General features: G+C 37.7%; 1 protein-coding gene across 2 annotated transcripts; it reads right to left on the reverse strand.

Moving 5' to 3' along the window:
- Positions 1-1197: 1197 nt before the first annotated feature.
- LOC139971846 (ectonucleoside triphosphate diphosphohydrolase 5-like) lies at positions 1198-26002 on the reverse strand. Of its 2 annotated transcripts, none has more exons than XM_071978620.1 (11): positions 25867-26002; positions 21347-21850; positions 16377-16456; positions 15975-16118; positions 12809-12926; positions 10734-10905; positions 9394-9488; positions 8151-8390; positions 6140-6196; positions 5448-5551; positions 1198-4825 (listed from the first exon to the last, which is right to left on the reverse strand). In XM_071978620.1, the coding sequence occupies exons 2-11, from the start codon at positions 21693-21695 to the stop codon at positions 4727-4729; spliced, it is 1458 nt and encodes a 485-aa protein (XP_071834721.1). In that variant the 5' UTR covers positions 21696-21850; positions 25867-26002; the 3' UTR covers positions 1198-4726. The 2 variants fall into 2 exon arrangements, with proteins under 2 accessions (XP_071834721.1, XP_071834720.1); XM_071978619.1 differs by having other exon boundaries at positions 25764-25929.
- Between the last annotated feature and the right edge of the window lie 1194 nt (positions 26003-27196).

The following is a 27196-nucleotide window of genomic DNA, read 5'->3' on the forward strand; positions in this document are numbered from 1 at the left end:
CCTCTACTCGTGCAACTTTGACCTGTCTGTTAGGGGTTCAAGGAGGTTTTTCTATATTGCTTGTCCATAGATTGAATTTTATGCAACATTATGGGTATGTTTTCAAGTGATTTTATTCACGGGAAATGTGAATTTTCAAATTCTCAACAAATAATGGGCTTAAAACCTTCAAAAGTGGGGCTTTCGGATATTCTGGGCCGTGACGTAGAATCACCTACAAAAGCAATCATCCATAGGACATGCAATCAGGTCGAACATGATGTGTGACTGGTGACAATCTTCAAAAGGGTTATGGATGGAAAAAAATTTTGGGCAATACTTGGTTCTCAGGCAAAAGTGTACATCTGGTTGCTCATTTTCAAGCCCGAGAAGTGCTATTTCCGGTGATCTGGGGGGTATCAAAACCAAAAATTTTCTTGTACGCTGCGCGCCAACCGATGGTGGCGCTCCGCTTAGATAGTAATTCGCGCCCCCCGGGTTAGAAAATCCTGGATACGCGCCTGATATAGGCATTCATCGGTTATTACATCACATACCACTAGCCGATGAATGCCTATATGGTATGCACATTAAGATGTTGAACGCGCACCGAGCGCGCGAAAAAATTTGGTTATATTTTCGGTGTTATTACCCTTCCATATTGGTTTCAAATTATTGGGGAAGTCATTACAAAAATAAACGATAATACTAATATCAGTTTAACCATTGAAAAAAACATTGCAAATTATTCTTCTTTCAGTAGGTGCCCAAAAATTCTCAGCATATTGCCTGAATATTCACACAAAAAATGAAAAAACACTGCAAATTATTCTTCTTTCAGTAGGTGCCTGAAAAAATCTCAGCACATTGCCCGAATTTTCACCCAAAAAATTGAAAAACGCACTGCACATTTTTCTTCTTTCAGTAGGCGCCCGAAAAATTCTCAGCATATTGCCCAAATTTTCACCACAAAATTGAAACACACAACTGCAAATTTTTCTTCTTTTAGTAGGTGCCAGAAAATTCTCAGCATATTGCCCGAATTTTCACAAAAATTTTTGGTTGGGGGGGCTGCAGCCCCCCGGCCTCCTACGCCTATGGATGGTTGTAACTATGAAACTCTTCCTCCTTCATTCAAATACAATTGATGGATATGTCATAAAAGCTGTTGTCATTGGTATATGTGATGAAGACAAAACAAAAAGGAAAACTGAGAAATTGTGTTTTTGACATTTTATTACAAAGTTAGTTTTCATTGAAAAGAAAACTTGAGTTACAGATAACTTAAATACAAAGAGTACTCAATGAGAAACAATAGTAATTTCGATTATATAATAAATAGCAGAAATATAACATGTCAGTTTGAAATCTTATACCTGTAAACAAAGCATAGCTATATCTCAGTGCTGTGAGACTCACAGAACATATTGCAACAAGTAGTAACCAGGCTCTAAAAGTCTTAAAAAAATACACCTGATTTAAATAAAACACAGATATTCATTGTAAAAGAAGCACAGGATAGGCAACAGATGAAACAATACAACATCAAAATAAAGCCAGTGTTTAGCGACACCAAATTGTTTCATCCGGACCAACTCAGGACAGACAAAACCAGGCGCGTAGCCAGGGGGGGGGGCGAAGGGGGCAGCTGCCCCCCCTTGAGCATATTTTTTATATATTTTTTTTAATGTTTTTATGAAATCGCTAGTATTTTCAAAGGGAGAAAATGCTAAGATGCAACTTACAAGGCCTGAGAAGTGCCCTTTCCAGCGATCTGGGGGGCATTTTCAGCCAAAATTTTCTTGTACGCTTCGCGCCAACACATGGTGGCGCTACGCTTAGATAGTTTGCAAATCCACAGTTTCGCCCCTCCCTTGGCAAATTCCCCGCTATGCGCCTGGACGAAACATTCTGAACTCATACTTAAATTAAATGCCATCCTACATCTTGAAAGTGCATTAAGCTACCTTCATTTGCTATCTATATGGTTTTACTGAAACAACTGCTAGTTAGTGCCTGACAATACACTGAAACAAACTAGTTTGGGCCTGTCTATACACTGAACCATACTTACAAAATCAATTACATATTGAAAGCATTTCAAATGCTTCCAAGTACTATAATTAACAGAAATTCTGTGAATTAAGTAAACCCATCTTCACTTGTGAAGGGGTAAAATAATTCAACAAAAAGGAAAAACTACCCAACAATAGTGAGACACAAAGTATCACCATAGAAGAGAGACCAAGAGATGTACACAAAACCTAATATGAAACTATTCAAAAAAGGCTAATGGAAAAATGACGTTCAAGCCATTAGAAGTCATTCGGAACAAAGGGAACTATGCCAGATGAAGAAATACCCCTGCTTTTAAAATCATGTTGAAACATTGTAGCCGAGGGAGGGAGTGGTGGTGGTTTCAAGATAAGGTATCCTTTATGGCTGAAATTTTATCATCCTTTGTTTCCATGGAAAAAAAATCTCATTTTCCTGAAGTCAACCTTTGAAACCATCTAACAAATTTAGGAAATTTTTTGTTGTTCAAACATAATGTTTAACATCTTCTTCTTCAATCGATCAGCAATCGATGTTACAAGAAACAGACAATTGCTCAATGATGAAAACAAGCAAGTCTTATTCATGAATTCAACATTGGTAATCTCAACATCAACCTTTTGCCCTCCCCAACTTGTCCCCTCCCTGCCACCCCCTTCCCTTACTGACACAAAAAGGTGCAAATTGCATAGATAATTACATACGTATGATACTGTTGGTTTAACAAGACTTCTATCACCAATGTCTCCAAAATCTCTGTTTTTTCTGTACATCTTGCTAATTATAAAACAAACTATCACCATCGATGGACGATTTTGCAAGGAGATACAAAACATAATTAATAATATCGATATTGACCAGTATTGAAATGAAAAAAATTGCATAAACCGTGGAGGAACACCTCACCAATCCAAACTAACATTTTCCAAAGACCAACATAAGTCTTTTCATTCCCCTTTCAAGCCTGCATGGATAATGTCCATGACTTAATTAAAAGTGAAACAAAAGTAACAAACTTTCAAATTTGTTTCTATTTACAGACCAAGGAACGAGAGAGGTGAATACTGGCGGTAATTGCTGACTCTTTTAATTGTATAATCTTGAGAATGACAGTATTTGCTGAAAAGAGATATGACGGGAAGAGAGGGGGACAGAGGGGAAGAGAGGGGGAACAGGGGGGGGGGGGGAAGAGGGGCAAAGACAGGAGATGAGAGGGCAATAAGAGATGGAGAAAAAGAAAGATGGGGGAGGGGGCAGGTCTACCACTTGGATTGTGTTTGTCCTTTTCCAAACTTTAGGTATAAAAGCTTTCAGGAAGCTATCAATTCAGAAAATGGTGTCAATAACCTTTGACCTTTTCATCAAATTCACGCAACACTCACACACTCTTGCATAACCTCTGTTCATAAATATTACAACACTACTATAGCGATAGCGTCTACAATTCTTTCTTCCGCCCCTAGTCGAGAGCCCAATCAAGTGATCTCTAGTCTGGTGTAAATGTAGGGCTTCTATAACTTCTTTTTTATTGAAGACTTATTAACCTTCCACCACACCAGTCACTTTCCCTCACCGCCCCCCCCCTTACCCTCCCCAGAAAAGAAAGTGGATAACAATAAAGCATGAAAAACAATGGAAAAGTGCTGCCTTACCTTAATTACACAATTATCTAATGGAGCAAAAAAAAAGTCTTGGAAATATTAGTTAACCATCTTCACAGCGCATTCACCCAAAACGTTATGAGACACATACCTCATTACACGTTTTCATTTAAACCCAACAGAAGAAAACTAATGACATGAAAGAAGAGGAGGAAACACAAAGAGAGAACATTGCTTACACCTGAGAAAGAAAACCAAGGATTTGGGGAAGTAACATGAGGTGCTGACTGCCTAGCTTTGAAATCACCCAAAACTTAAAACCAAGTATCTATAGCTTCAAGAATGCTATTGCAAGTTTGCAGTCTAGCTTTGAAATCACCCAAAACTAAAACTAAAACCAAAGACTTCCTACCAGTAGTGACCTGAATAACAGTGTAAAAAGTTGAAGAAAAAAGAAAGAAAAAAAGTTTTTAATTATTTTGCAATTTTGATCCTACCGAGCACTCAAACATGCATTTACAGCAACTACACCCAGTCACAGCATTGACTGATAGCATCTCTGATTAAAACTCACGAATAGGTGGGATTTAGAAAAGAGGACTGCTGGGACTGTAAATATGGTCTTCTTAAATACTAAGCACCAAAAAAAAACTTGCAATCGATACAAAATAGTGGATCTACAAAAGAGGAAAGGCATGCCAATCACAATCCTGTTTTCATAAAAATGTTATCCTAAAACCACCCCCCCCCCTCCCTTCCCTCCTTACTCTTTTAATTCCTTCGCCCATTTGAAAGACTCCACAAAGGTTATAACCCAAGCCAAACAATTCATGCTTGCCAATCAGACACTCACCCTTCCAGATGGGTTTCCATTAATGAATGGCTCTGGAGGGGCTGGGCTGAACTAACGAGGGGTACTTCAAGATGATAGCACTGAGAAAAGAAAACCCCTTCAATGAAATAATTGATTTCCATTTATGTTCGTTAATAACTGCATCCAGGGCTTAGAACACATAAGAAGGACTCATGTAAAGAATCTCCGATTTCAGGCAATATCTGCAACGATATGAACCATATGAGTCTGCTCGAGATCAGGTTTCCTTCGCTAAGTGGTCCCAGTGGGTGTGAAGTAGATCTATTGTAGCTCCAAGCGCCCAGCTGACTTCAAATTTTCCAATTTTGGGGCAGATCTACAAAACAAAAACAAAACATTATCATGTGAGTGACAACTCCTCTTGAGAAACTATCAGAAGTTATCAAGAGTAACAATGTTAAGTTACATCAATTAACGATAAGGATAAAGCTGGATCGGAAAGAGAACACCGAAAGGCCTGTCTCTGATTGGCTATGAGCCATAACACATACATTGTGAGAGCCTGCTAGTACAGTCTGACATAACATAAACATAGAGTAGACACATACATGCTCCTGATTGGCTTAGTCAAACAATATGACAGTCTCCTAGTGCATTCTGACATAACATAGACTACCCAGATGCCTGTATCTGATTGGCTGCAAACCTTAACACACACACACTGGCAGTCTCCTGGTACAGTCTGACATGCGATGATATACCCATATACCTGTCTCTGATTGGTTGTTACAAATAACACACTGATACGCACCTCTTGCCAGGACCGCACAGAGAAGAGGGTGCATTCACAATAGCGGGAAGCACTCACTTCAAAAATTGTTGGCTCCCTTCTTTGTACTATACCATCCCATTTCAGATCAAATCACCACTTCTCCCACCCCCCTCCCTCCCCCTCTACACAAAACCTTTCCTTATGCCTCAACTTTGAGCAATTTTACCTCTACAACGGCATCGTGTTCAAAACCATAACCCTTAGTGAGAAGAGTGCTGATGAAGACCATGTCCATACATAGAAACGGTTTCTCCTGTACATTATTGCAAACTGTAAAATAATAGAAACAATATTCTGCAAGTAGACATAATAAATCGTAAAAAAAAAATATGAAACCACCAATCATGCCAAAGAACAGGAGAAGATTTTAAAGAATGATTCTAGTCTGATATATTGGTCTGGATGCTACGATGCACGACCCAAAAGTGGTTCCTTCATTTCTCTTTTTGGTGGATCCAATTCTTAATCTACATTTCATTATAAATTAACGACAGAGATCGACTAGGTTAGCCTCTTTAGCATCAAGTTCGTAGTCTAAGCTTTCATACATCCTTAGCGTCGATCTTGATAGGTGGGGGGGGGGGTCAGGTGAGCTTGTTGAGCCTTAAAGGCTGTGGACCTCTGATCTAAATGTAATAAATGCATAACATTTACATTTTTGTTTTAATCTGATCTCTATGTAAAACTCAAGATCAGATTCCCAAAAGTTCACCAAATGCAGTTAACTGACGACAGTTTTGAGGAGACGTAGTTAAAGGTCATAGAATTTATTAGAAGTAAAGTTAATCAATTCAAAAGAAGATAAAACATATTTGAATATAGACAAAGGAAGTTTCCATTCTATTTCTTTGTAATTACCTTTCTGAGCTGTGTGTTTGATATCATTCATAGTGGCTGTACCTCCGACCTTGTCATCTGTAGAAAAACAAATACCAAGTCAAAGAGATACTTTAATAAATTCACTGAAAAATGGCTGATAGGATTCAAAGTACTGTTAATGGAAAAATTGATAAAGGGGTAGGGGGGGGCAGGGGGAAATGAAGAAAACAGAGAGAGGTACCTCACACTAAAACTACTGCAAAACTTACTGGCTTGGTGTAATTTTGAAAGAAGATTCTTCATTTGAAGTGGACATGTATTGTGCCAAAAGTGAGCTTAAAGCAAACAGGAGAGATTGCATACAAGCTCAACGACAAATCTGTTTTATTATTTTTTGCCAAATTTCCATCCAAACTTCTACTTCAGAATTGGGATGTGACTCATTAGGAAGGTACTACTTTCATTGATATATTGCTAAATAAGCATTCTTCTATGTAAAGCTGAAACCATATCTAATGCAAGGTCAACACTATAAACTGAAAATAAGGCAAAAAAAGCAAAAAAACTGACTGGTATTTTTGTACAATTATGACATCAAACCTGTTTGCTTTAAGTTCAATAATGATGCCAGCTGTGAAACTTATAAATATTTTGAAAACGTAATGTAAGAACTTAATGTAAATTAAATCAAAAGTGTTTACATTATGTTTCTATTTCATCAGTGAAAAATAGATTTACCCCTGAAATGTCTCTTGAAAATGACTGTTGGAAGAGTAAGGAAAACCTTTACAACACATAAACTAAAAGCTAATGGTTGTGTGCTTTCTCAGATAAAATCTATCTTCCAGGTGTCCAAAGTCAAGTTTGTTCAGATGTATTTATTACAAATACAGCTGTATTTATTAAAATTGCAACAACCAAAAAATCAATTTCCCTGCTGCAGTCGGCTGCAACAAGCCCATAGAAATAACATAACCACGATTAGGAGTTAAGTTCTAATACCACGAGAGTAACAACTCATGTAGTGTGTGTTCCAGGGAATTCAAACAGATCATTTATTACAAATGGTCCGGTTGTAGCACAACAAGTTTAAACAGATGTTTTTCATAGAAATGGTGCAAACAAAAAACCACTCAACGGAATTTTTACCATAACATGAAAGCAGTGCGTTTTCATGTGAATAGTGAGCTATATGCATGAAATAACATAGAATCCTTCAGGCAAGCAGGGGGCTGTATCTGTACCCATATTACAGCATTGTACCCTGTACTGGTGCCCACACTAAGAGGAATTGGACTAGAACTTGTACTCATGTCCATTGGGGCCACTGTAGCATCTAGAAACTTAAAATTCTTCTGGTGAAGACAACAGACCCAACAAGTCTTATACCCCTGCCCCTCCCCCCCCATCCCAACCACATTTTGGTAGCTGTCGATGCCACTGAAAATTGCCTTTTTGCTGTTGCTTACAATAATTTGATGAAAAAGATCGTACAGTAGCAAAGATTGTTGAATACTGAATGCAAACACTGACTTTGGCAGAAATTTACTGAAAGTCTTATTAGGAGGCTAAATCATCATCTTTTTCACTTTATAGATTAGTTAGTTGGGAGGTAAATTTTGTAAACAGATATTGTCTTGTAATTTAAGCTACAGTGACTTACCTACCATGTGGTTAAGTTATGATTTCTTGTAAAATGCAAATATTTCATATTTGGAAGAGGGACATAACACAAAAGCGGTCAGGTGGTTGGTTTATTTGGTGTATATTACTATGGTGGTTGTAATATATCTTTATAGGGAGTTGTAATATCAGGCAGTTCTTTTTAAAACACTCAAACAACCACCTATGTGGGAAAAGCCTGCAAGGGCTTATAGATTACAACTTTCACGTCGGGTGGCTTCCAATTCAACATTTTAACTCAAATTTGAAATCTTTTCATTTTTGAAATTGATTGACTCGTTTCATTACACTGTCACAACACAACACAACTCAACACGACACAACTGTTCTGCAGCCTAACCGGATAGTGAAACAAACAATCTCTCACCGATGAGATGAACTTCTGACCCTCTCGTCCAAAAGTAGGACATGGCGTAGAACTTCATGGAGTAAACTTCTGGTGGCGAATGAACGTTCATGTCGTTGATGTATCGTTTGGTGATGCTTCGACATTCGTCGTAGACTGCTCCTATATCGGTGCTGACGGACAGCGCCGTATATGTTAATCCGTTGAATTCCCACGAGTGAGTTGTATTTGGTGGTAAACATGATGAGTAAAAAACATTTCCTGTAATCACGGGAGAAAAAGCAGAACAGTTTTCAAAGATAAACAACATCGGTGTCTTTACATTGCAAAGTTTAACAGACTCAACAGACTGTAGCCATCTTTTATATGTTGTTCAAACTGCCAACATTTGGGAAACTAACCTGCTTTGGATATTTTTGAGCGACAAACTTATCTGTCTCCTCACAACCCAAGGGCACAAAAACAGGTATCATTTCTAGGGAGGGGAGATCATTAGTTGGTCATTGCCCCCTCTCCCACAGGCAGAAAGAAGAGTAAGAAAAAACATCATAGTGTACAGTACATATGTACATAACAAACATCTGTGCAGTACAACCTAAACAATCCAAAAATTTCTTCAACATTCTTTCAAAAGTTGCACAATATAGCACCCCATTGCATCTAAGCACCTTCATTTTACCCAACTTTCTTCAACTTTCAAAGGGGAGGGGCCAGTGGAGGGGTCCAGCCATCTCTCTTAGACACATGGATGATATAACTTTTTAAGCACAGCCAGTACAAATAACGGCGGTTTCTGCCCCAGCTAACAACAGCAGCATTACTGCAAGGTGCATTAGTTGTGAGGAGACAGGTAAGTGAGGAGTAATCATATGGAACTCCTAAGCGTGACGATAATCTACACAGTTAGCACCGTCTACAAAGGAAGTTGCCTTGGTATGGAGCTATATAACAGGGATGCCAACAGGGTTGCCCCTAGGGCCTGAAAGCTGTGAGGACTTGGATGTCCCAAAGACTATCTAAGCTAATTATCGGAACTTTATGAAAATTCAGAGAAAAAATTACGGTATAGGCTCCAATTTGCGTATGCTACAGTGTGTTAGGATAATAGTTAGAAATTTGCGGAAAAAGCTCATGTGTGTTTCAACTGGAAGGTAAAGCTTGTGTGGAGCCGGAACCAAATTTCAAAATCGGGAAAAAGCCAGAATTCTGGCTATTGCCAGAATTCTGGCATCCCTGTATATTATCTCGGGTTTGTCTTACTAACCTTTTGAAGTAGTTGGTTGTAATTTCTTTGATATGATATTATGATCCAGCTTCATGGTCTGAAGCCTCGCCTCCTTTAATCCTAGACCAAGATAACTGAAAAGAAACGAATTTAGAATCAAATCAAATCTACGGATATTTATCAGTAATGAATAGACTCTAGACCCAGATGACCGATAAGATATTAAATAACAATTCGTCAGCTACAAAACAGACTTTTGAACGAGATAGCTGAAGAGATATTTACTTAATAATTATCTAATGCTGGTACCCACTCTTTCTTTTACTAGATCATATCACGCTTATAAACATGACATGTTTGTTACATTAGTTCACCAAAATTGCACAAGTCATGATAAATTTAGGCCAAATGAAAATGCAAAAGAAACAAGCAACTTAATACTCTAACTCTGTGGAACAGAGAGTTTTCTGTATAAGATGAAATGGTTTATAAACTCACTACCATCCAACCCATGGCAACCACACAAATGTTTTAAGGAATACTCCAGTGGCTGTGAAGTTGACTGCTTAAGAGACATACTGAAAATTGTCTGCATCTTTAGGTGGAAATCACATTCGTGTCCCATTTTGTGTGGCAAAGACATGAATTGATTTTTTTTTAAATTTAGTGGTACAATGTGAATGCACCTGGCAACAGCAGCAGAGTGAATGATGTCACCGTGGAAATTCAGCTGGAAATGTTTTGGGGTTCTTCTCTATAATCTTTGGATCACTTATTGACATAGGAAAGCAGTTTTTCTACGCCAAGAAATAATATTTTAATCAAATTTCTTAATACAGAGAACATTCACAGCTATGCAAACATTGGAAATGTATCAGGTCTCAAGGATAAATTAACAGGAAGGTTAGAATAAGAAAGTAAAGCTTTTTGAAGAACATATGGCATTATGACATCACAGAACATGAACTATGGGCCACTCCAGGATAGAATCAATGGTTTAGCCAGACAAAGTAGACCTGTCAATCAAACAACCCATCTCTCCAGCTAGAGGTCCAAGCTATTGAGATGGAAATTGCAACTACTGTTGTGGTATATTTTGTCTTCTCCATTTGATTGTCAAATTGAAGGTACCCAATTATGTGTAGATATCACAAGGCTTAGTCAGAGATTCAGACTGTCACAACAATTCCAGCCAATATAAAGAAAAATAAAGCTCTAGATTAATGCATCAAGTTCCCATATATCTGATTTATTAATATGATTTTAATATGTGAAGGCACAACTAAAGTCAATATTTAGTGTGTGAAGATCAGAAACCAAAAAAAAAAAGGAGAGGAGGGGGAAGGGGGGTAGGGGGGATAATTAAATTCAGCACTCACCTATGGGTATAAACTTTAAATGTTTTGTGCAGGAATCGAAACGTGTCAATGTAGTTCAGTTTCTCCCCTTCCCTTAAAGTGTCGGGAGAGTTTGGAACGAAGGTGATCTGTGTTGATCCTCCTCCTAGGTCCAAGGCCCCAACTGTTGATTTATCTGAAGATCCTAGTACACCTGAAATGGAAATGTAATCGATAATTATAGCCAATATGCTGTGTGGCTGTATCATCCACGGAAGGGGAAACTGCATAACTTGAAAGAAACCACCCCGTTGGTATAGTGAACATCGTATCGTTTGGTCTGGTATACTGTATTCATTAGCGATGGTGCTAAAGGGCCGTTTGTAATGATTTCTTGTTTTTCCAATTTTTGTAACATGTAGTGAGGAAACAAGTGACAAACTTGCCCCTTCATGGTGAACTTTAAACAGATTGCATAGGAGACATTCTATGAATATCTGTACATGTTATGATAAATATAATAGCTTGCATTTTACCCCTTATCTATCACACTCCAAGAGGCAATACACTACTTTAATAGGAAGATTAGGGAACCGTGGACCCCCCCCCCCCTCACTAGAATACTATCATTTGAAACATATGATTAAATTAAGTACTTGTTGTTTCTAATGCAAATTAAACCTAAAGATTTCCACCATTTCATGAACATCTTGTTTTTTCTCTTCTAGTAAACAAATTTCCAAATACCCAGGGACTTATTTCTATCTAGATTTTTCTCTCAATGTTTAGTTGTATCCGTTGATCTTCATTAGTCTCTCAAAATAATTTTTGGCAAAACTAGTTTAAATCACTTGTATGCTCTGTTCATGATAGTCAGAGTTTCGGCGAGCAAAAAGTTACACACACTTCAGTGGATAAATATAGAGTCCAGCATTTACCAGGGATTTAGCTGTGTTAGCCCTATGGCCTGTCAGAATGCTGCTGGCAGCAATTTGTAGCAATAAGGTGGCGATTATTATTTGCTGGTATTTAGCTTGACCAAATTTAAATTTAATAATCTCACTTTGTAAATGATAATGATAAGGTAATATGATTCTTGCAATGCTTAAGCGACCACAAATGTGGGAGAAACACGTCAGAGCTTATGGATTACAACTTACACGTCCGGTGGCTTTCAATTCAACAATTTTATATCAAATTTAGAAAGTCATTTCAGATGGGAAAGCCCTAGATTGCTCTTGTATGAAAAACAAAATCCCATCGTACTATGACTCGATGACTCGGCCGGATTTCGAACCCCCAACCTCCCGATTGCTAAGCTTCATTGCTTCAATTGCCACCGCCTTTATCCACTCGGCCACAGCACCGGTATAATTGCATCCCGATTTTGAAATACAAATTAGAGTTCCCAGAGCCTTCTACAGTGACCACACTTACAGTAGGTTAGAACTTTGCATTAATACACTCAAGTTAAATTAAGAGTTAATTTATCGCATTTCAAAATACAAACGCAATCGATGATAAACTCAACCAGAGATAGCTTGATGAAAATAAATCATTCATGAATCAAATTGCAATTAGGGCCATCACTCTAACCTTCATAACACCAATGTTCATTTTATTTGATGGGTTGAAGTGGCTGTGGACTCTCGATCTTTGAATTAAATTAAATTAAATTAAATTTGCTTGGTAAAATACTTCACTTGGGTTAAACACACCTACTGTACCTTAAACACACGTACTGCACATTCCAAACTTCTTGAAGCATTTCTTGGGTTAAACAACGTTTGTTCTATTTGAGTTTTCCTCTTGAACTTTCAACTGGGTTTAAATACATTCAAGGAGCTTGTTCACAGGTCTAAATAACACAGGAATGGAAATATTTACACAATATTTTGTACAACAAATTTGACGGGGGGGGGGGGGGGGGTGGGAGCAAATGGAAAAGGGATGGTAGGCGTGAGAGGTGATGGGTCTATGGGAGAAGGCAGGAGGAGGGGCGGAGGTGGGAGGCAGCAGGAGGAGTTGAGAAGGGGGAGGGAGGCATGGAATATTGAAGGTGTTGCAACCAACTGGAAAACTACAGGGATCCCTTTACAACATGATTCAATACTTACCCAAAAGAAAGTTAAGAGTAAACCAAATGTAAATGCCTTCCATGTTCCCTTCTAGAATAGTTATGCTTTTCTCCTTGACTTCGACATGGAGAGGTGAATCACAAAACAACTGGTAAACCTGAAAGTATATAGGACGTAATGAAATATTTAGTGACAACTGGAGATATAGCTAAATTTAACTGAAGAAGTTCTTAGGAAGACAGAAAACTATGTCAACCTCTTGAATATTTGCGACTTCCACATGAATACATGGAATTTGCACTAAGCTAAAAATAGCCAAGGTCATGCTATTAAATGGATTATGAATACATGTGGAATTAACACTTTGCTAGAAATAGCCAAGGTCATGTTATTTCCAGGTTGACAAAAGTTTGGCTGACGACAGTTCAAGAGAGCAATTGGAAACGAGAAAACACTAAACAAAAGCAAAAAGGAAAACCTTCAAGGTTACATGACCAATTCTCCTCCTTCTAATATAAAATGACCAATTCTCCTCCTTCCTACATATTACATGACCAATTCTCCTCCTAATATTACATGACCAATTCTCCTCCTTTCCTACATATAACATGACCAATTCTCCTCCTAATAAATGACCACTTCTCCTCCACCTTCTAATATTACATGACCAACTCTCCTTCTAATATTATATGACCAATTCTCCTCCTTCTAATATTACATGACCAACTCTCCTTCTCATATTACATGACCAATTTTCCTCCTTCCTATGTATATTACATGACCAATTCTCCTCCTACTAATATTATATATACATGACCAATTCTCCTCCTAAATACTCCTGACCAATTCTCCTCCTACTTATAATGTATATAACATGACCATTTCTCATCCTACCAACTTACTACTCCCTTTATATTACATGACCACTTCTCCTCCAACCTACAGGTACATACTCTTGACCACTTCTCCCCTTACTAATATATTACTTGACCATTTCTCATCCTACCTAGACTTACTCCTCCCTATATTACATGGCCACTTCTCCTCCAACCTAGTACATTCTCCTGACCAATTCTCCTCCGACCTATATGTTATGTAACCAACTCTCCTCCTTCCTATATTACATGATTAAAATTATAAATAAACACTCCAGATTCCTGGCATTTCCTAAACCTATTTGTGGCCTGCCGCTACCTACATAAAGTTCTATTATTTCAAACAAAATAGATAAAAAATTATCAGTATTGCCCACAATTATGCTAGAAATCAGATATTGGTCACTCAGCTAAGTTGGTCAAACTTGCTACCAGACACAAGGATACATTCCTCAAGGAGACATGTAGTTGTTTCATCTTTAACTTCTCGAAGTCTGAGAATAATTATAGAGTGATTAAAGAATTATTTAGAATCACCATGAAAGGTGTGAACACTTGATGACCTCACAGATTACAACAAAATTATAAAAGGTGTCACAGTAGGTACCACTGTCTTTATGACTAGGCAGCCAACGCCTACATGTGGTGTACAAATAAATTATACCTGTTAAACTTAATTAGCATGGAATTCAATGCAGCTCTATTTTGCACACACCATATTCATGAATACAAATGTCAACAGACATCTGTTGACACACTATGCTGGTAGTAAATGATACTGTGTCAGATGTGTTTGCATGCTGTAATACACAATTAGGAAGTTTGGCAGGTTCTCACGTTGCACAGTTCTTATTGAGTATTTGAACAAAAAATGACAAGCCGAGGGGAACGCTATTTCCTCCCCGCCGCCATTAAACGGCAGCAAGGTGTCATAAACATGTCAGGATTTGTAACTCATGTTAATCAAGATCACTTTATATTGCTTGTAGGCGCCCATTCGGATCCATAAATTATATTTCTCCATCAGTGAAAACTGAAGTAACCAACATTGAATGACAAAAATATGTAATGCTTAAGTCATATGGTGACCAAATTCCAGGCAAATTTACCATAATTTTGTTACTATCACTCAGTTTAATTACATTGTAATTGATCAAACAATAACAATCCTCCTTGAGAAATTTTATACCCAGAGAATGCAAAATGATGGGACAAATAATAATTATATTTATGTCTGGGTTTTTTTCTCACACCAACAATTTATCATGTTAGAGTACTACTAGTCACATACACAAAATGAAGCAAGTATTTTTTTTCTTCAAAATTTGGTCTATTTCTCCATTTAGTTGCAGTCCACTCTTGAAAAGTGAGGTTAACAAACTGGAATTTTATGTAATTTTCAATATCCGAACCAGAGACAAGGGTCATACCAGAAATGGGGGCACCAGCTAAAGAAACTGTTACAGACATGAAAAGCCATCAATAAAATCAAGGATATCAAATCTGCATCAGTAGGTAGTGAAGAAAAACTTGATTTAGGACACAGCAAAACCAGACTGATTCTAAAAAATGCTTGAAACCTAGTCAATCTTTCATGATGAAAATTTGATCGTCAAACACAGGGTACTTATTGCAGAATGGTGGGCTTTGACAGAGGAAGAACAAATGGAATGTGACTGAGAAGCCGCACAACAAAAAATGTATTTAACCAAATTTAGCAAATTGGGCAGATAGGAGCTGATTAATGCACATACATTACAACACAACACATTGCTGACAGAATAATCATATCATATAGTTTAACTGTACTTGTTTTGAGTGGAGAGAGTTTAGAACTGGGATAGGCAACCTACAGCCCGCGGGCCACATGCGGCCTGCCAGTGAAATTTTGGCGGCCCGTGAGATGTCTCAAGAAAAAGAAAAAAAATCGATATATTTTACATCATCACAAAAAACGAGCTAGCTGCTTAGAATTTATCGGCACTAATGAGGCTGTCAGGTAGGCCTATTATCCCAATTAATTATCAACTGTACTGTATTGACATTATGTTTTTGTGAATACCGATTAAGTACACACACCTATTTCTTGAAAGTCCTCGGAATCAAAGGCTTGAAATCAACAGCAGGTGGTTGGTTTGGTGCCGCCCAGTGAATTGTTCACTCCTTTTATCTGGCCCATTCATTCAGGTTCAAAAAGGTTGCCCACCCCTGGTTTAGAAGAAGGTTAGCTCATGAACAGGCAAAAATCAGATTGCAATTTCTTTCGGGAGACAAATCGGAACACGGAAAGAAACAGAGTAACAGACATACAGACACATATATACACTTACAGCTTCTAATAGAGCATCCGCCTCCTCCTCGGGGAGCAGCCTCAGACCAGCTGTTGCTTTGAGAGCAACGGGTGAAGAAGACCATTTTTCTGCTGGGATGAAATTTAATGCAGCATCCAGCAGTGGCTTCAGGCTAGATGCACCCTGTTGGCAGATTGAATAAATATGAAAAATGGTCACAGTAATTTCTTATCTTTGCTTACACAGAAGCAGTCTATAATATCAATTTTCTTTCTTTACATCAAACTTAAAGGGGAAGTCATATCACCACTGATGGATCTTACATGATAAGGACAGTGACAAGATTTTTCTTTTATGGGAATAAGAAAGCCTCATTGTAATATTAACACTCATAACTGATAAGAAATGGCAAAATTATAATAGTAATTCGCCACAACTTACCTCCTCTGGTTTCTTGGCAAATTTTGAAAGACCAACTTTGGTATAGTTGTACAGTTCTGCTAGAAGGGTTGGTGGGCTACCTACATGAGAAAGAAAATGAGGAAAATGAGGGATGATTCTGTGTGTTTAGTAAAACAAACAGTGGTGTCCCCCAACAAGACTCAGTGACATGACTGGAAGATCGTTATTTGTCAAACGGATAAGAAACATACTGTAAGGAATAAGAGGTCTGGACATGGACTCATGTTGTTAAAGACTGGTCTAGCTTGTTTGCTAAGAAGGTGTTACTGGTTTGAGCTTTTATAAGGAAGACACTTAAGGTGAGAGAGTGCTTGAGAGCTGATATGCTCAAAATCCATCTGAATCAGATATTTAAAGGGAGACCTTCTAGGCAGAAGTTTATGCTTGACATTTTATAGTCCTGGAGAGCGAAAAGAAATGTTCCTTATAGCTATCGAGGTTTTCATAATATTCACCTTTAAATTAGCTAAAATTCTGGAATGCTCCTTTAAGGTTCCAGAGCTGTTGAATCCCCTCAGGCCTAAATGTTAATGGAACTGTACACTGTATAAACATCAGATCACCCTTTAATAGGTGACATTCAACACCATTTGCCTTTGACAAACAAAATTGTGTATAAATTTAAAAACCATGACATTTCAAACCACAGAAGCCTTATAAATGCTTGCCCCATTGAGTTTTGTGGAATATCTGAGGAAGTGACCTTATGGTCTACAAGTGTATATTAGACAAAATAGTCCAGGCACTAATTTATAAACATCACTTTTGTTTTAATGGTCATTTCTTGAAAAATAAATGGGTTATATACAGTATATCTAGGAATATAACCTGGACTAACAATTAGTATGTTTGAATGGTCTACGACATATGGAATGTAATTTTTTGCCTTAAGCTGTCCTTTAACGTCACTGAAATTATTCTTGCTTCTGCGACACTGTTAATTACCAACCTGCTGTAATACAACAGTTATAGGTTACCTATGAACTTGTTACACCATCTATAGTATTATTGCACTTACTCTTAAGGCTGATGAATACTTTGTAAACACTATTTAAAAATCTTCTTTGAGTCTCAAAGCAACATTTATAATTAAACATTTTTTATGACTCTAGATTATGATCCAAGCATAAAAGTAATTTTATAATCCCATGAGTTTAAAGTTTAAAAATATTGTTTAATTGTGGGAAAAATGATAGACATGAATCCAAACACAAGTAAACTAAATTAATTTTTGTAAAGCAGCTTTCGAGTTGATTTTGAATAAAATATTTGATGTGTAATGTTTGATGGAAAGAGGCCCTTATAGAAAACATCATTAGCTTTCAGATTGTAAGTTTCATTTAAATAGCAAAGTGTCAGTCAAACATTTTCGATAAATCTTCCAAATTGACTAAACTATGAAAAGCATCCGGACAACCTAAATGTGACGGACTGAACCAAAGTGATTCATTAAGTTTTCTCATTAACTTTGTGTCTTAGTATGATCAATTGCATTATATTTTGAGTATTATTCTAAGTAACATATTTAGGTTTGGAAAACCTTGGCGACAAACCTAAGAAAGCAACTTTAAAAAAAAAAAAAAATAAGTGATTCATACAAATTCCATAACAAAGAGCCTTGATAAAGCCAAAGGTTCATAAAAGCAGCCTGGAGTAACTAGACAAAAATGGCAACAATCAGGGTTATAATATATTGATCAGTTGATGTGGTATTCACAAAGGAATTAATTTACTGTAAGGAAACAGTTGTTACTGATTAACAGCCAGATACATACAAGGCAGATTGTCAAGCATGTCAAAGGTACTGTACTGTTCAGTGGTCGGGTGGTCTGTAGCCTAACAAGTCATGTACGATTAACAATTTGTCTCTTCATAACACTGAGCAACACAGTTTGTAATACCAGACAAGTGAAACATCATGAGTATTTATAGAATTTGCCTTGGTATGAGCATCAGTACTAATAATCTAAACTTATTATCTACCATGTAAGTACTACATTAAAGAAGTTAGGTTTTAAAAATGTCAGGACTGTAAGTATTCACAGAAATTCATGAAGGCGAGTATGAATATTTATTCCCTTTGGTATGTCAAGTACTTAAATTGATTTTGAGAAAATCCCACAACTGAACATATATATGCCCCAATGACCATAAAGGTGAGGGCCATGCTCCAACCCCCCCCCCCCCTCCCTCCACCACTTCCCCAGCCACTAACTACAAGTCTGACACTGGGCTTTATAACCTTGTTTGAAAAGTTGACATCATACCGCACTAACAGTACTTATTAAAACCACAGACTTAGTCAACTAGATAATTGTAAGGCTAGAATGACCTTGCCACATATTTATATAATTTCTTGCCATGCTGCACAATGCACACTGACAATGGGGTTGGATCTCTTGCTACAAGCATTATAGGTCTGTACTACTGTACACAACAGTGCACACTTCCTTCAAGTTAAAGTTGATCAAATGGCTCTACTGGTTAATTTGCTTTCATTTTGTCTGATTTTTAATTATTATTTGCAGAGTAATATTAGCTGATTAATGTGCATAATACATTACAATACAGCACATTGCTGACAGAATAATCATATCATATAGTTTTACTGTACTGGTAAAAGTACATTACCTTATGATATGTGTACAGAATTGCTGGAAGGCTTTAAAAATCAAATTATGAGCCTTGCCAAATTCTTTGCACCTATGGAACACAATTACTAAGGATGCCTGCTAAATGTTTGTCAAATGTTGCTGGTACAGAGAAAGAGAGAAATCAGCAGATGCTGCTAATTTAATTACCTCAGTGATTAATTTGTGCCATGAGGAAGCTGCTTATTGAATGTACTGCACTGCATGACATGTTAAAAGGCCACAACAGTGTTACCTTTGAACAGGGTGGGAACAAGCAAGCCTTAATGCAGAAGAGACAAGTCTTCTAATTCTTCACAATTAATAAACAGATCTTTAGCCAGAAATAACAGATAGGGAGTCACCACTTTCACAGCCACGGTGACAAATTTGTGGCCTAGCCTATGGCTGGCTCTACTGAGACAGAGATACAACATAGTAACTGGACAAAAAAGCAGCAAATAATAGCGCCATAGATCTATTGACCTACGTACATCCGGGTATAATTGATCAACTCTCGCATCGCAAATTGCTATGCAAAATGATCAAGTTGCTACACGATTGCGAAAATGTATCACGGTTTTTCAACCATGAGACCATAATATTTTAGAAAGAGACAAAATTCAGCCACGTCAAAACTACTACACCAAATCTGAATAATAATTTATTCCCTGTACATAATTCAGTTTGGCCTCAAAATATCTATGACTGTTGGAGTGGATAACAGTTAGCAGCATTAGGAGCAATGAAACCTAGCATCTGGGAGGTTGAGGCTGCAACTCCCTGGTGGGCGGCCAAAGTAAGGTGGGTTTTACATCAAATATTAACTGCTTTCCCAACTGAAAGGTCTTCCAAATTTTAAACAACCCAAAAACTGAGCAAAAAACTGAAATATACATTGGATAGCCACCAGACATGAAGCACTTAAGATGCTTGCTATGCGGCTAGCTTCCACAGTTTAATCGTCACTGTTTGGCGCTGTAAAATAAAGCAAGATTTCATTGACAAGTTTAAACTTGGCAAACACAGGGGCCAGCAAAGAGTTTTGTCATTTGTCCAGTTCAGCTCTCTGTATTTTGGTATGCAGACATGCTAGTACTACAAATTAGCTTGATATGCATTATGCAACACTAAACAAGAATCAACATTGTGTTAATAACTACTGGGAACTTATGTTAGACAGGATTTGGTGTGACAGGATTTGGTGGTGATAGACAGGATTTGGTGATTCTTACTTGTGTGTGAAAGATAGCCCTGGTTGAACTAGAAAATTAATAATAAAGTCTGCATATCTCTTCCATGGCTATAATCTAATGCAGGATAGGTCAAAGGTTACACGTTACTGTTATCAACTAAACTGAAGTTTACTAGATTAGACAAGCCTTATCAGCCTGATCTTTAAAAGAACTTACAGTATCTCAAGTACATCCCTAATCATTTCCTTTCTGCCAGTCTGCCACTAAAACATGGCTATCACAAGCACTTTAGGAGGTGGGTGAAAAGGTCTACTTACTGTAAGGAGGCAGGATAGATTGTGTGGTATAAGCAACAAATTAAACACCATGATGGTTTAGTCATGGTACAACAGTAGGTTTGGAAGTATATATATATGCATAGTGTACGATAGTGATGGATGTATGGCAGTAAAATGAACCCTTGTCTTGGTTATGTGAGGAACCTGCAACTTAAACGACAATTTTGTATTCAGATGTGACTCCAGGTCTGTGAAGTGTCTGCGTCTAAATGAAACTGTGATTTAATTTACTGGTGAAGAAATCTTTATTGCATGAGAGAGAAAAATGTAAAACAAAGACAATTTAATGTGTTGACCATCTATGGTATCACAAATCATGTACAATGATAGGTATTAAAGCAAATTCAACATTTCACATCACCAGAACCAAGTTACCAAGATGGGGCATTATATGTGTTTATAATTCCATATACAGAGTCATTTCTTGTGGCACCTACATAATTCCAACTGCTTCTCCTTCCGCATGTAATATGTTTACTTAAATTTCATTTCTGAAAGTAGTGGTCTTATCAACTTACTGTAAAAGAAACTCAAAGCTAATGTTTTCAAGGAAAAGTTAGCAAACTTTCTTCAAAATGATACCCCCCCCATCCCTCGCCCCAAAAAATGGGAATGGGGGATGGAAGCAAGGAGGATAGGATATTAATTGTCAAATCATAGCAGACTGAACTAGCTTTTAAAGTACGCAGAATTACATGCAGAGGAAGGTACTTGTGTAAGTGAGGAATACAGTAAGCAGTGTACAATTAAACAAGGTCCACAAAATTCACAACAATCCTTCTTACCATCAGCGGCCACAAAGTGAAAGACGTGGACCCTGGAGCCTGTGCTACCGGCATCGAACATCACACCATAGAAATCGGGATCTCCTCCGTCGTTAGGTATTACAAAGCCCTTTTCAGGATCCTCGGTAGAAACTTGACTGGATGAGAAGGATGATTCCAAATTTTCAAATAAGAGTATCTCCTTAACATCTTGCACCCTGCTGAGACCGGGCCTAGACCTGTCCCTCCAAGCTTTCTTCTCCGACGGTCCCACCTGATAGTTCATGTATAGGACGCAGGAAATACCCAGTAGGATCGTGAAGAAACACATCCGCTGCTTGGGGCGTGAAATTTGAACCATTTTCAACATGTATGCTTTGTGGCGAATCTTTCTGACGAACCGGTCGTCTCTGCAGTTCTGGAGTCGTCAGATATCGACTTTCGACTTTATTGTCATCCCGCTCCGGATCTGACGCTATATTTTAAACCATGTTGTTTGCTGACAGTCTCGTGCATCGAGAGTACCTGCAAAAACGATCATAAAAAGGAGACATAAGTTAGACCTATCACTGCACAGACTGATACTCAAACGGCTGTGCGTAAGATGCATATCACACTCATAAAGCCATATACTGTATGCAAAGCATTCTCCCAAATATAGACAGATACATATATGATTGTGAGGGTACAGTAGTGTGCTGTACAATTTCATGCTGATGGCCAGTACTCTAATGAATACTATTTGGTGCTGAAATAATAAGAGGGAGAACTCTGTCTATTACATCTTCAGTATATATACTGTACCTAAGACCAAGATTGACAACAGTCAGCAAAGTATTGTAATCTGAGCTATATATTCACATGTCACGTCATCCGTGCAGTATAATATTTGTCTTTGCATAAATTATTTCTGACATTCCTAAGTATGCTCCCTTTAAGGTTTGACACAGGTTTACTATATGTACATGTCAACCAATCAAGGCAAATTACACAGAGGCAAGAACCGATCAGAAGTCCATTAGTACAACTGAGGGACAATAGGTAGAATCCAACGGACAAACAGAAGGAGGGTACTACTGAGGGTCTATGTGACTATAGTTTGGAATGATACACAAGTGGGCAGAATAACAATGATGGTTCCCAGCAAGTACAGTTGTTAGCAACAATTAGCATAAATTATGTCTCACTTGCATCATCACAGTGACTGTAGTAATATGATATTCACTGTACATGTACAGTAATGGTAGAGACATGGAAGTGATTAGTTCTTGAAAATCAACTGATATGAAGAGAAAGGTATAATTTGCAACCAATAATGATACATACTGCATGCAGGGAATCATTTATAAGGTATCCCATCGCAGAACGGTGGTCAAATTGCTATACAAGTCCAAGGATGTACATACTGTAGCAGTTTTTCCACATAGGAACCATAGTAGATTTAGAAGAGACAAACTTGAGAGCTTTTTTAAAATGCTTATGCAAAATTTGAACACTAAATTATTCCCTGGTATAAACAATACAATTCTGCAATTATAAAACTATCTAAGTAAAAAATCAATAGCAATTTCCTCTCTTAAAATTGATCATAGATGGGGAAATCACATGAAACAGTTGTGCAATTTCTATCCAAAATCCAAACTAAGTCACTAATATTTACAGTACATTTAGGAATATTAATAGCAACCGTGCAGTAACCACAAAACTACTTATAACCCAGTGAAGTTTCATTTCTCCCCCATCACCTTCACCCATTCTCCCAGTTATCTCTGTGATGTTGATGAACTTGAGATAATTTCAAGGTGTTTCCAAGAGCAGATATTAACATTTAATGAGAGGACCTAAATTTCCTACTTGTTGTGTTTGTCCCATCTCTAAGGTTGTTAGTATTGTCCTCAAATATGCTGGAAAGGCTAAGTGTCAGTCATGTCTACGCATTTTAACTAGAATTTCATAGCTACCCACTCCCATATAGCCACTCATCCCTATCTGTCTTCCCTCAAAGCAGTTTCCTTCTTGAAAATTCCTGAACATTGCACTATTTAACATTTGGACATTTAACTTCAAAAGGAGCTCACATGCTCTATATGTATACACAGAGCGACACTGTACTATTGCACTTATTTTCACTGTAGGAATATCCTTAATAGATCTTGCATTATATTTCTACAGTAAAAGTATGCACTATCATTGATTTTGATTTTTATGACACCTACTTAGCATTTTAAAGAAGCACAAAAATGTTTACTTTAATTAGCAAAATAGGACTGGTTATATATCTACAGTACAGTAGAATCCTAGATAGGAATTCCTAGCAAACTGAATAACACAGAAATATCAAACATTAGACCTTCCCTTTATATGGATGAGAGAGCCTGCCTCACAATTCACAGATCCTCACCAGTAACCAAATTCTCTTGACCCACAGTATTAAAAAATTTGTTTGCTTTGAAGTGTTGTTGAGCCTTGTCTCCAATGGACATTGGTAATCTGGTTATTGCAAATTGAATAATGGCATTTGACTCTGCTTTGCAATATCTTCAAAGCAATAACCATCACCATGATTAATGGGGTGCCTTCACATTCCTAGAGTATTTGAGAAAATTGTCAGATGCTGAAGTAAACTCTCGTCCATGATAAGGACGTTAAGTGGTTGGTCTCCGGAAAAGATTGGCTGTGACTTATATGTAATGGTATAGAATATATCTTAAGTACTTATGTACTTATTCTGTACTTATTCTGTACTTATTCTGTAAGCTCCTTTAAGCCCCTCTTGATTTTAATGTATCCTGGAAAGTTTTATTCTGGGTAAACCACGCTCCAATATATCAAGAAAAAAGTGTAGTAATTGATTCTGTCATGTGACCTACATTTAATCCTTCCAGAACAATGGGGCAGAGATGACTTGGATATTTCTTGGCTTTACCTACTGTATGTTAGGATCTTTGGAGCAAGGTGCAAGTAAATATGTTTAGGGGTTTGCATATTTTCAATCAATCAGCAGTTTATGTACCATATCCTATCAAAGTAGTCTTGTTTCTGCTGTTTAAAGGCAACTTTCTAAGATTTGATAACCATTCAATTCAGAAGGGTTTTGATTATAATTATATATTACTTGCCAGCGCAATTTAATTTCTATGTGTGATTCAATGTATATTACAATCAATTGACATTATCATTTTTAATCGAGAATCCTACAAAATTGACAAAAGGAGAGAAGTAATCAACTGGGATTTTTATCATCATTCTTATGCTTTGTTTTTAACATCCTGCAGGGCAAGGCGCTAACCTACTTGAGTGAACGTTTGACATGGTGTTGTAGTGGTCCGCAATGAACCACATGCATATGTGCATATATTCTATAAACACTAACCTAACCTCTAATGATCGTTGAAGCTGACTTATTCAGTCTGTTTATAGGTTGTTGATGATAAATGACATTTGCTGTACTTTACAAAAGTGGAGGCGGAAACATTTTTCAATGCTCATAGGAAAATTTGCGATATGGATATCGGCCTAATTGAATGAAATAGGGATCAGTAGTGATATCAATATAGGCCTTACACTGTAGCCTTTATCTTGCACATGCCTTACCGCTTCCTCTCATTGAGTCAGCTAGAACTAATTGGAAGCTTTAGTCGGGTGAGTGGCACTTTTTTCTTCCTTGGCATTATAGAGTTATGTACGTTAAGTAGCTTTCATATCACTAAAATGAGCGCCAAAATGCTGAAACTTTCTAAGGGGGCCTTCCCTTACATCCCGACCTGGGGAATTCCCTTGGACCCCCACTTGGGATAAACCCAGACTCCCTGATAACATTGCTGATATCGCAGGAACAAACACTGGCACCAGGTCTACGCAATGCCCTGCCACAAAAACACTTGTCTGTTACTATTGCCCAGTTTTGATTGTTTAAAGTACCAACTATTTTTATCTTTTCTTATTCATGTATTTTAATGACTGACCTTGTGTCTTTTTGTTCTAACCTATGTCCTTGTTTATGTTAGTTTCCTTGAGTTATTATTAAAAAACCTAAGTTTGGCCAAGCCTAGGTGAGGGCCAATCTGAAATAGAAAATAGAGTTACAAATACTATCGCGTTACAATAGAAAATAGAGTTACAAACTATGTTAGTGTAGGCTAGGTTTACAATTAGCCTTTGTAAGGTGCTGCAGAATTTGGTCGACACCGTATTTTAAGAACAATTCATAGTTCTTTAGACTCTTAGGCATGTTGGTAGCCAAAATCTATCTACTGTACATTGTCATGTAAAACTACAGAAGGCGGTGGTAGTATTCTCGCCCGTTCTCGAAACGGAGGCGCTCCCTGTGTAGTTATGCTACGTACTATTAACTTGGTGATAAAACTAGTTAAATGAGGGTAACGAACATTTCTTAACTTTGGTATTTTCGGCTTCAGTTCTTAGTTTTCTTACTAACCTTGAGGTTTGAACCAGAAGTGTTAATATCCTAAGGCACCGTTTGTGATAAGAGTCAATGATCACCCTAAACGGGCTGTATTGCTAACATTATTTGATATTACCTGGTAGCTTGTGGGTTGTGATCTGTCACTGGCACTTGTCAGCATACATGTGCAATTACCGTATGGGTACCGAAGAAACCCTGACTTTCGACATAGCATAAACTTGTTTACGTTGCTTCAAAAAAGCAAGGCAGTGCTAGTGAAATGATGTGTAAATACAATATAGCTATGGAACGCGAACAGGTCCGAAATTGTATCAACGGCGCGTAGCCATCGTGTACGTATGTGAGGTTGAACATAGTTTATGAGTCTATTTATTTAGTATTATTAGAGAGAAAAAGGATCAGGCAAACAGGACGACGTGAACACAATGTATGAATATTTCAATCTCTTACTTCGTAGTCACATTTTTTCTAATTATAATTTTTTTTCAATTCATACTGAAAGTGAAACTCTGCTTCGGTAGTAAGGTGCAATAAGGTGGCATACTCCTGTTAGCGTCTATATCAATCCGCTCCAAGTGCCAAAAAGCAGCAGGAGAACAAATTTTATGAGATGTTATAAATTAGGGTCTGTTTTTTGTGGCTCGGATGTTGAGGGCATGAATGGAAGCATATGTGTGGCAAAATTGTGTCAATTGAGGCAAGTTTAGACCACTTTTGCCCTCCCAGGAGCAGTGTAGGAAAATTGTTTACTAATGAGTAAAGAGGTTTGTTTACAAGTGACGAAAACTTCAGGCTCTCGTAGCAAAAAAATCTGCATGGTCATGATACGGAAAATTGATATTGCCATGAATGGCCAACTTGTTAGATATGCATTGATGGGTAGCGTTTAGCTAGTGAGAACTTCTTACTAGACTTGGAGACCACATAACTCTTGTGATTTAGTGTTCAAGTCTATGGGGCTTTGAATAAGCGTATGCTACATTAATACGGCACTGACAAAGGATCACACGCGCCGGGGTGAAAACAGACGTTTGTCTACAGAAGTACGAATTGATATTCCTATCCTCTTGCCTAGGCAATGATATTCGGCTTTTCTCAGACCCACAGACTTAGTCTTTTTTTTTTTTTTAAAGAATCAGTATCAGGCGCGTATCCAGGGGGGGCGTTGGGGGCGCGCGCCCCCGGGTAAGAAAAAGAGGAGAAAAAAAAGAGAAGAAAAAGGGGAAAAAAGAGGAGAAAAAAAGGGGAGGAGGAGAGGAAGGAAGGGAAAAGAAAAAAAGAAAGAGAGAAAAAGGAGAAAAGGAGGGAGTAAAAGAGAAACGCCAAGACACCGGGAAGAGAAAGAGGAACAGTGGCATCATTGTAGCGCTGATCCCTATTATAGACACAAGCGGTAGCTAGTGACGGATCGAGGATTTCGGAAGGGGCGTGCGCCTCACCCTACC

This window comes from Apostichopus japonicus, chromosome 8, assembly GCF_037975245.1.
Source record: "Apostichopus japonicus isolate 1M-3 chromosome 8, ASM3797524v1, whole genome shotgun sequence".
Taxonomy (NCBI): domain Eukaryota; kingdom Metazoa; phylum Echinodermata; class Holothuroidea; order Aspidochirotida; family Stichopodidae; genus Apostichopus; species Apostichopus japonicus.

Bases quoted from the DNA above. Each gene is read 5' to 3' on its own strand.
- LOC139971846 (XM_071978620.1), bottom strand. From the start codon at position 21,695: ATGTTGAAAATGGTTCAAATTTCACGCCCCAAGCAGCGGATGTGTTTC. The intron at 10,906-12,808 runs GTAAGTATTGAA...TTTCCATTTCAG, and splicing joins TACTCTTAACTTTCTTTTGG to GTGTACTAGGATCTTCAGAT. The intron at 5,552-6,139 runs GTAATTACAAAG...ATTATTTTACAG, and splicing joins CAAACACACAGCTCAGAAAG to TTTGCAATAATGTACAGGAG.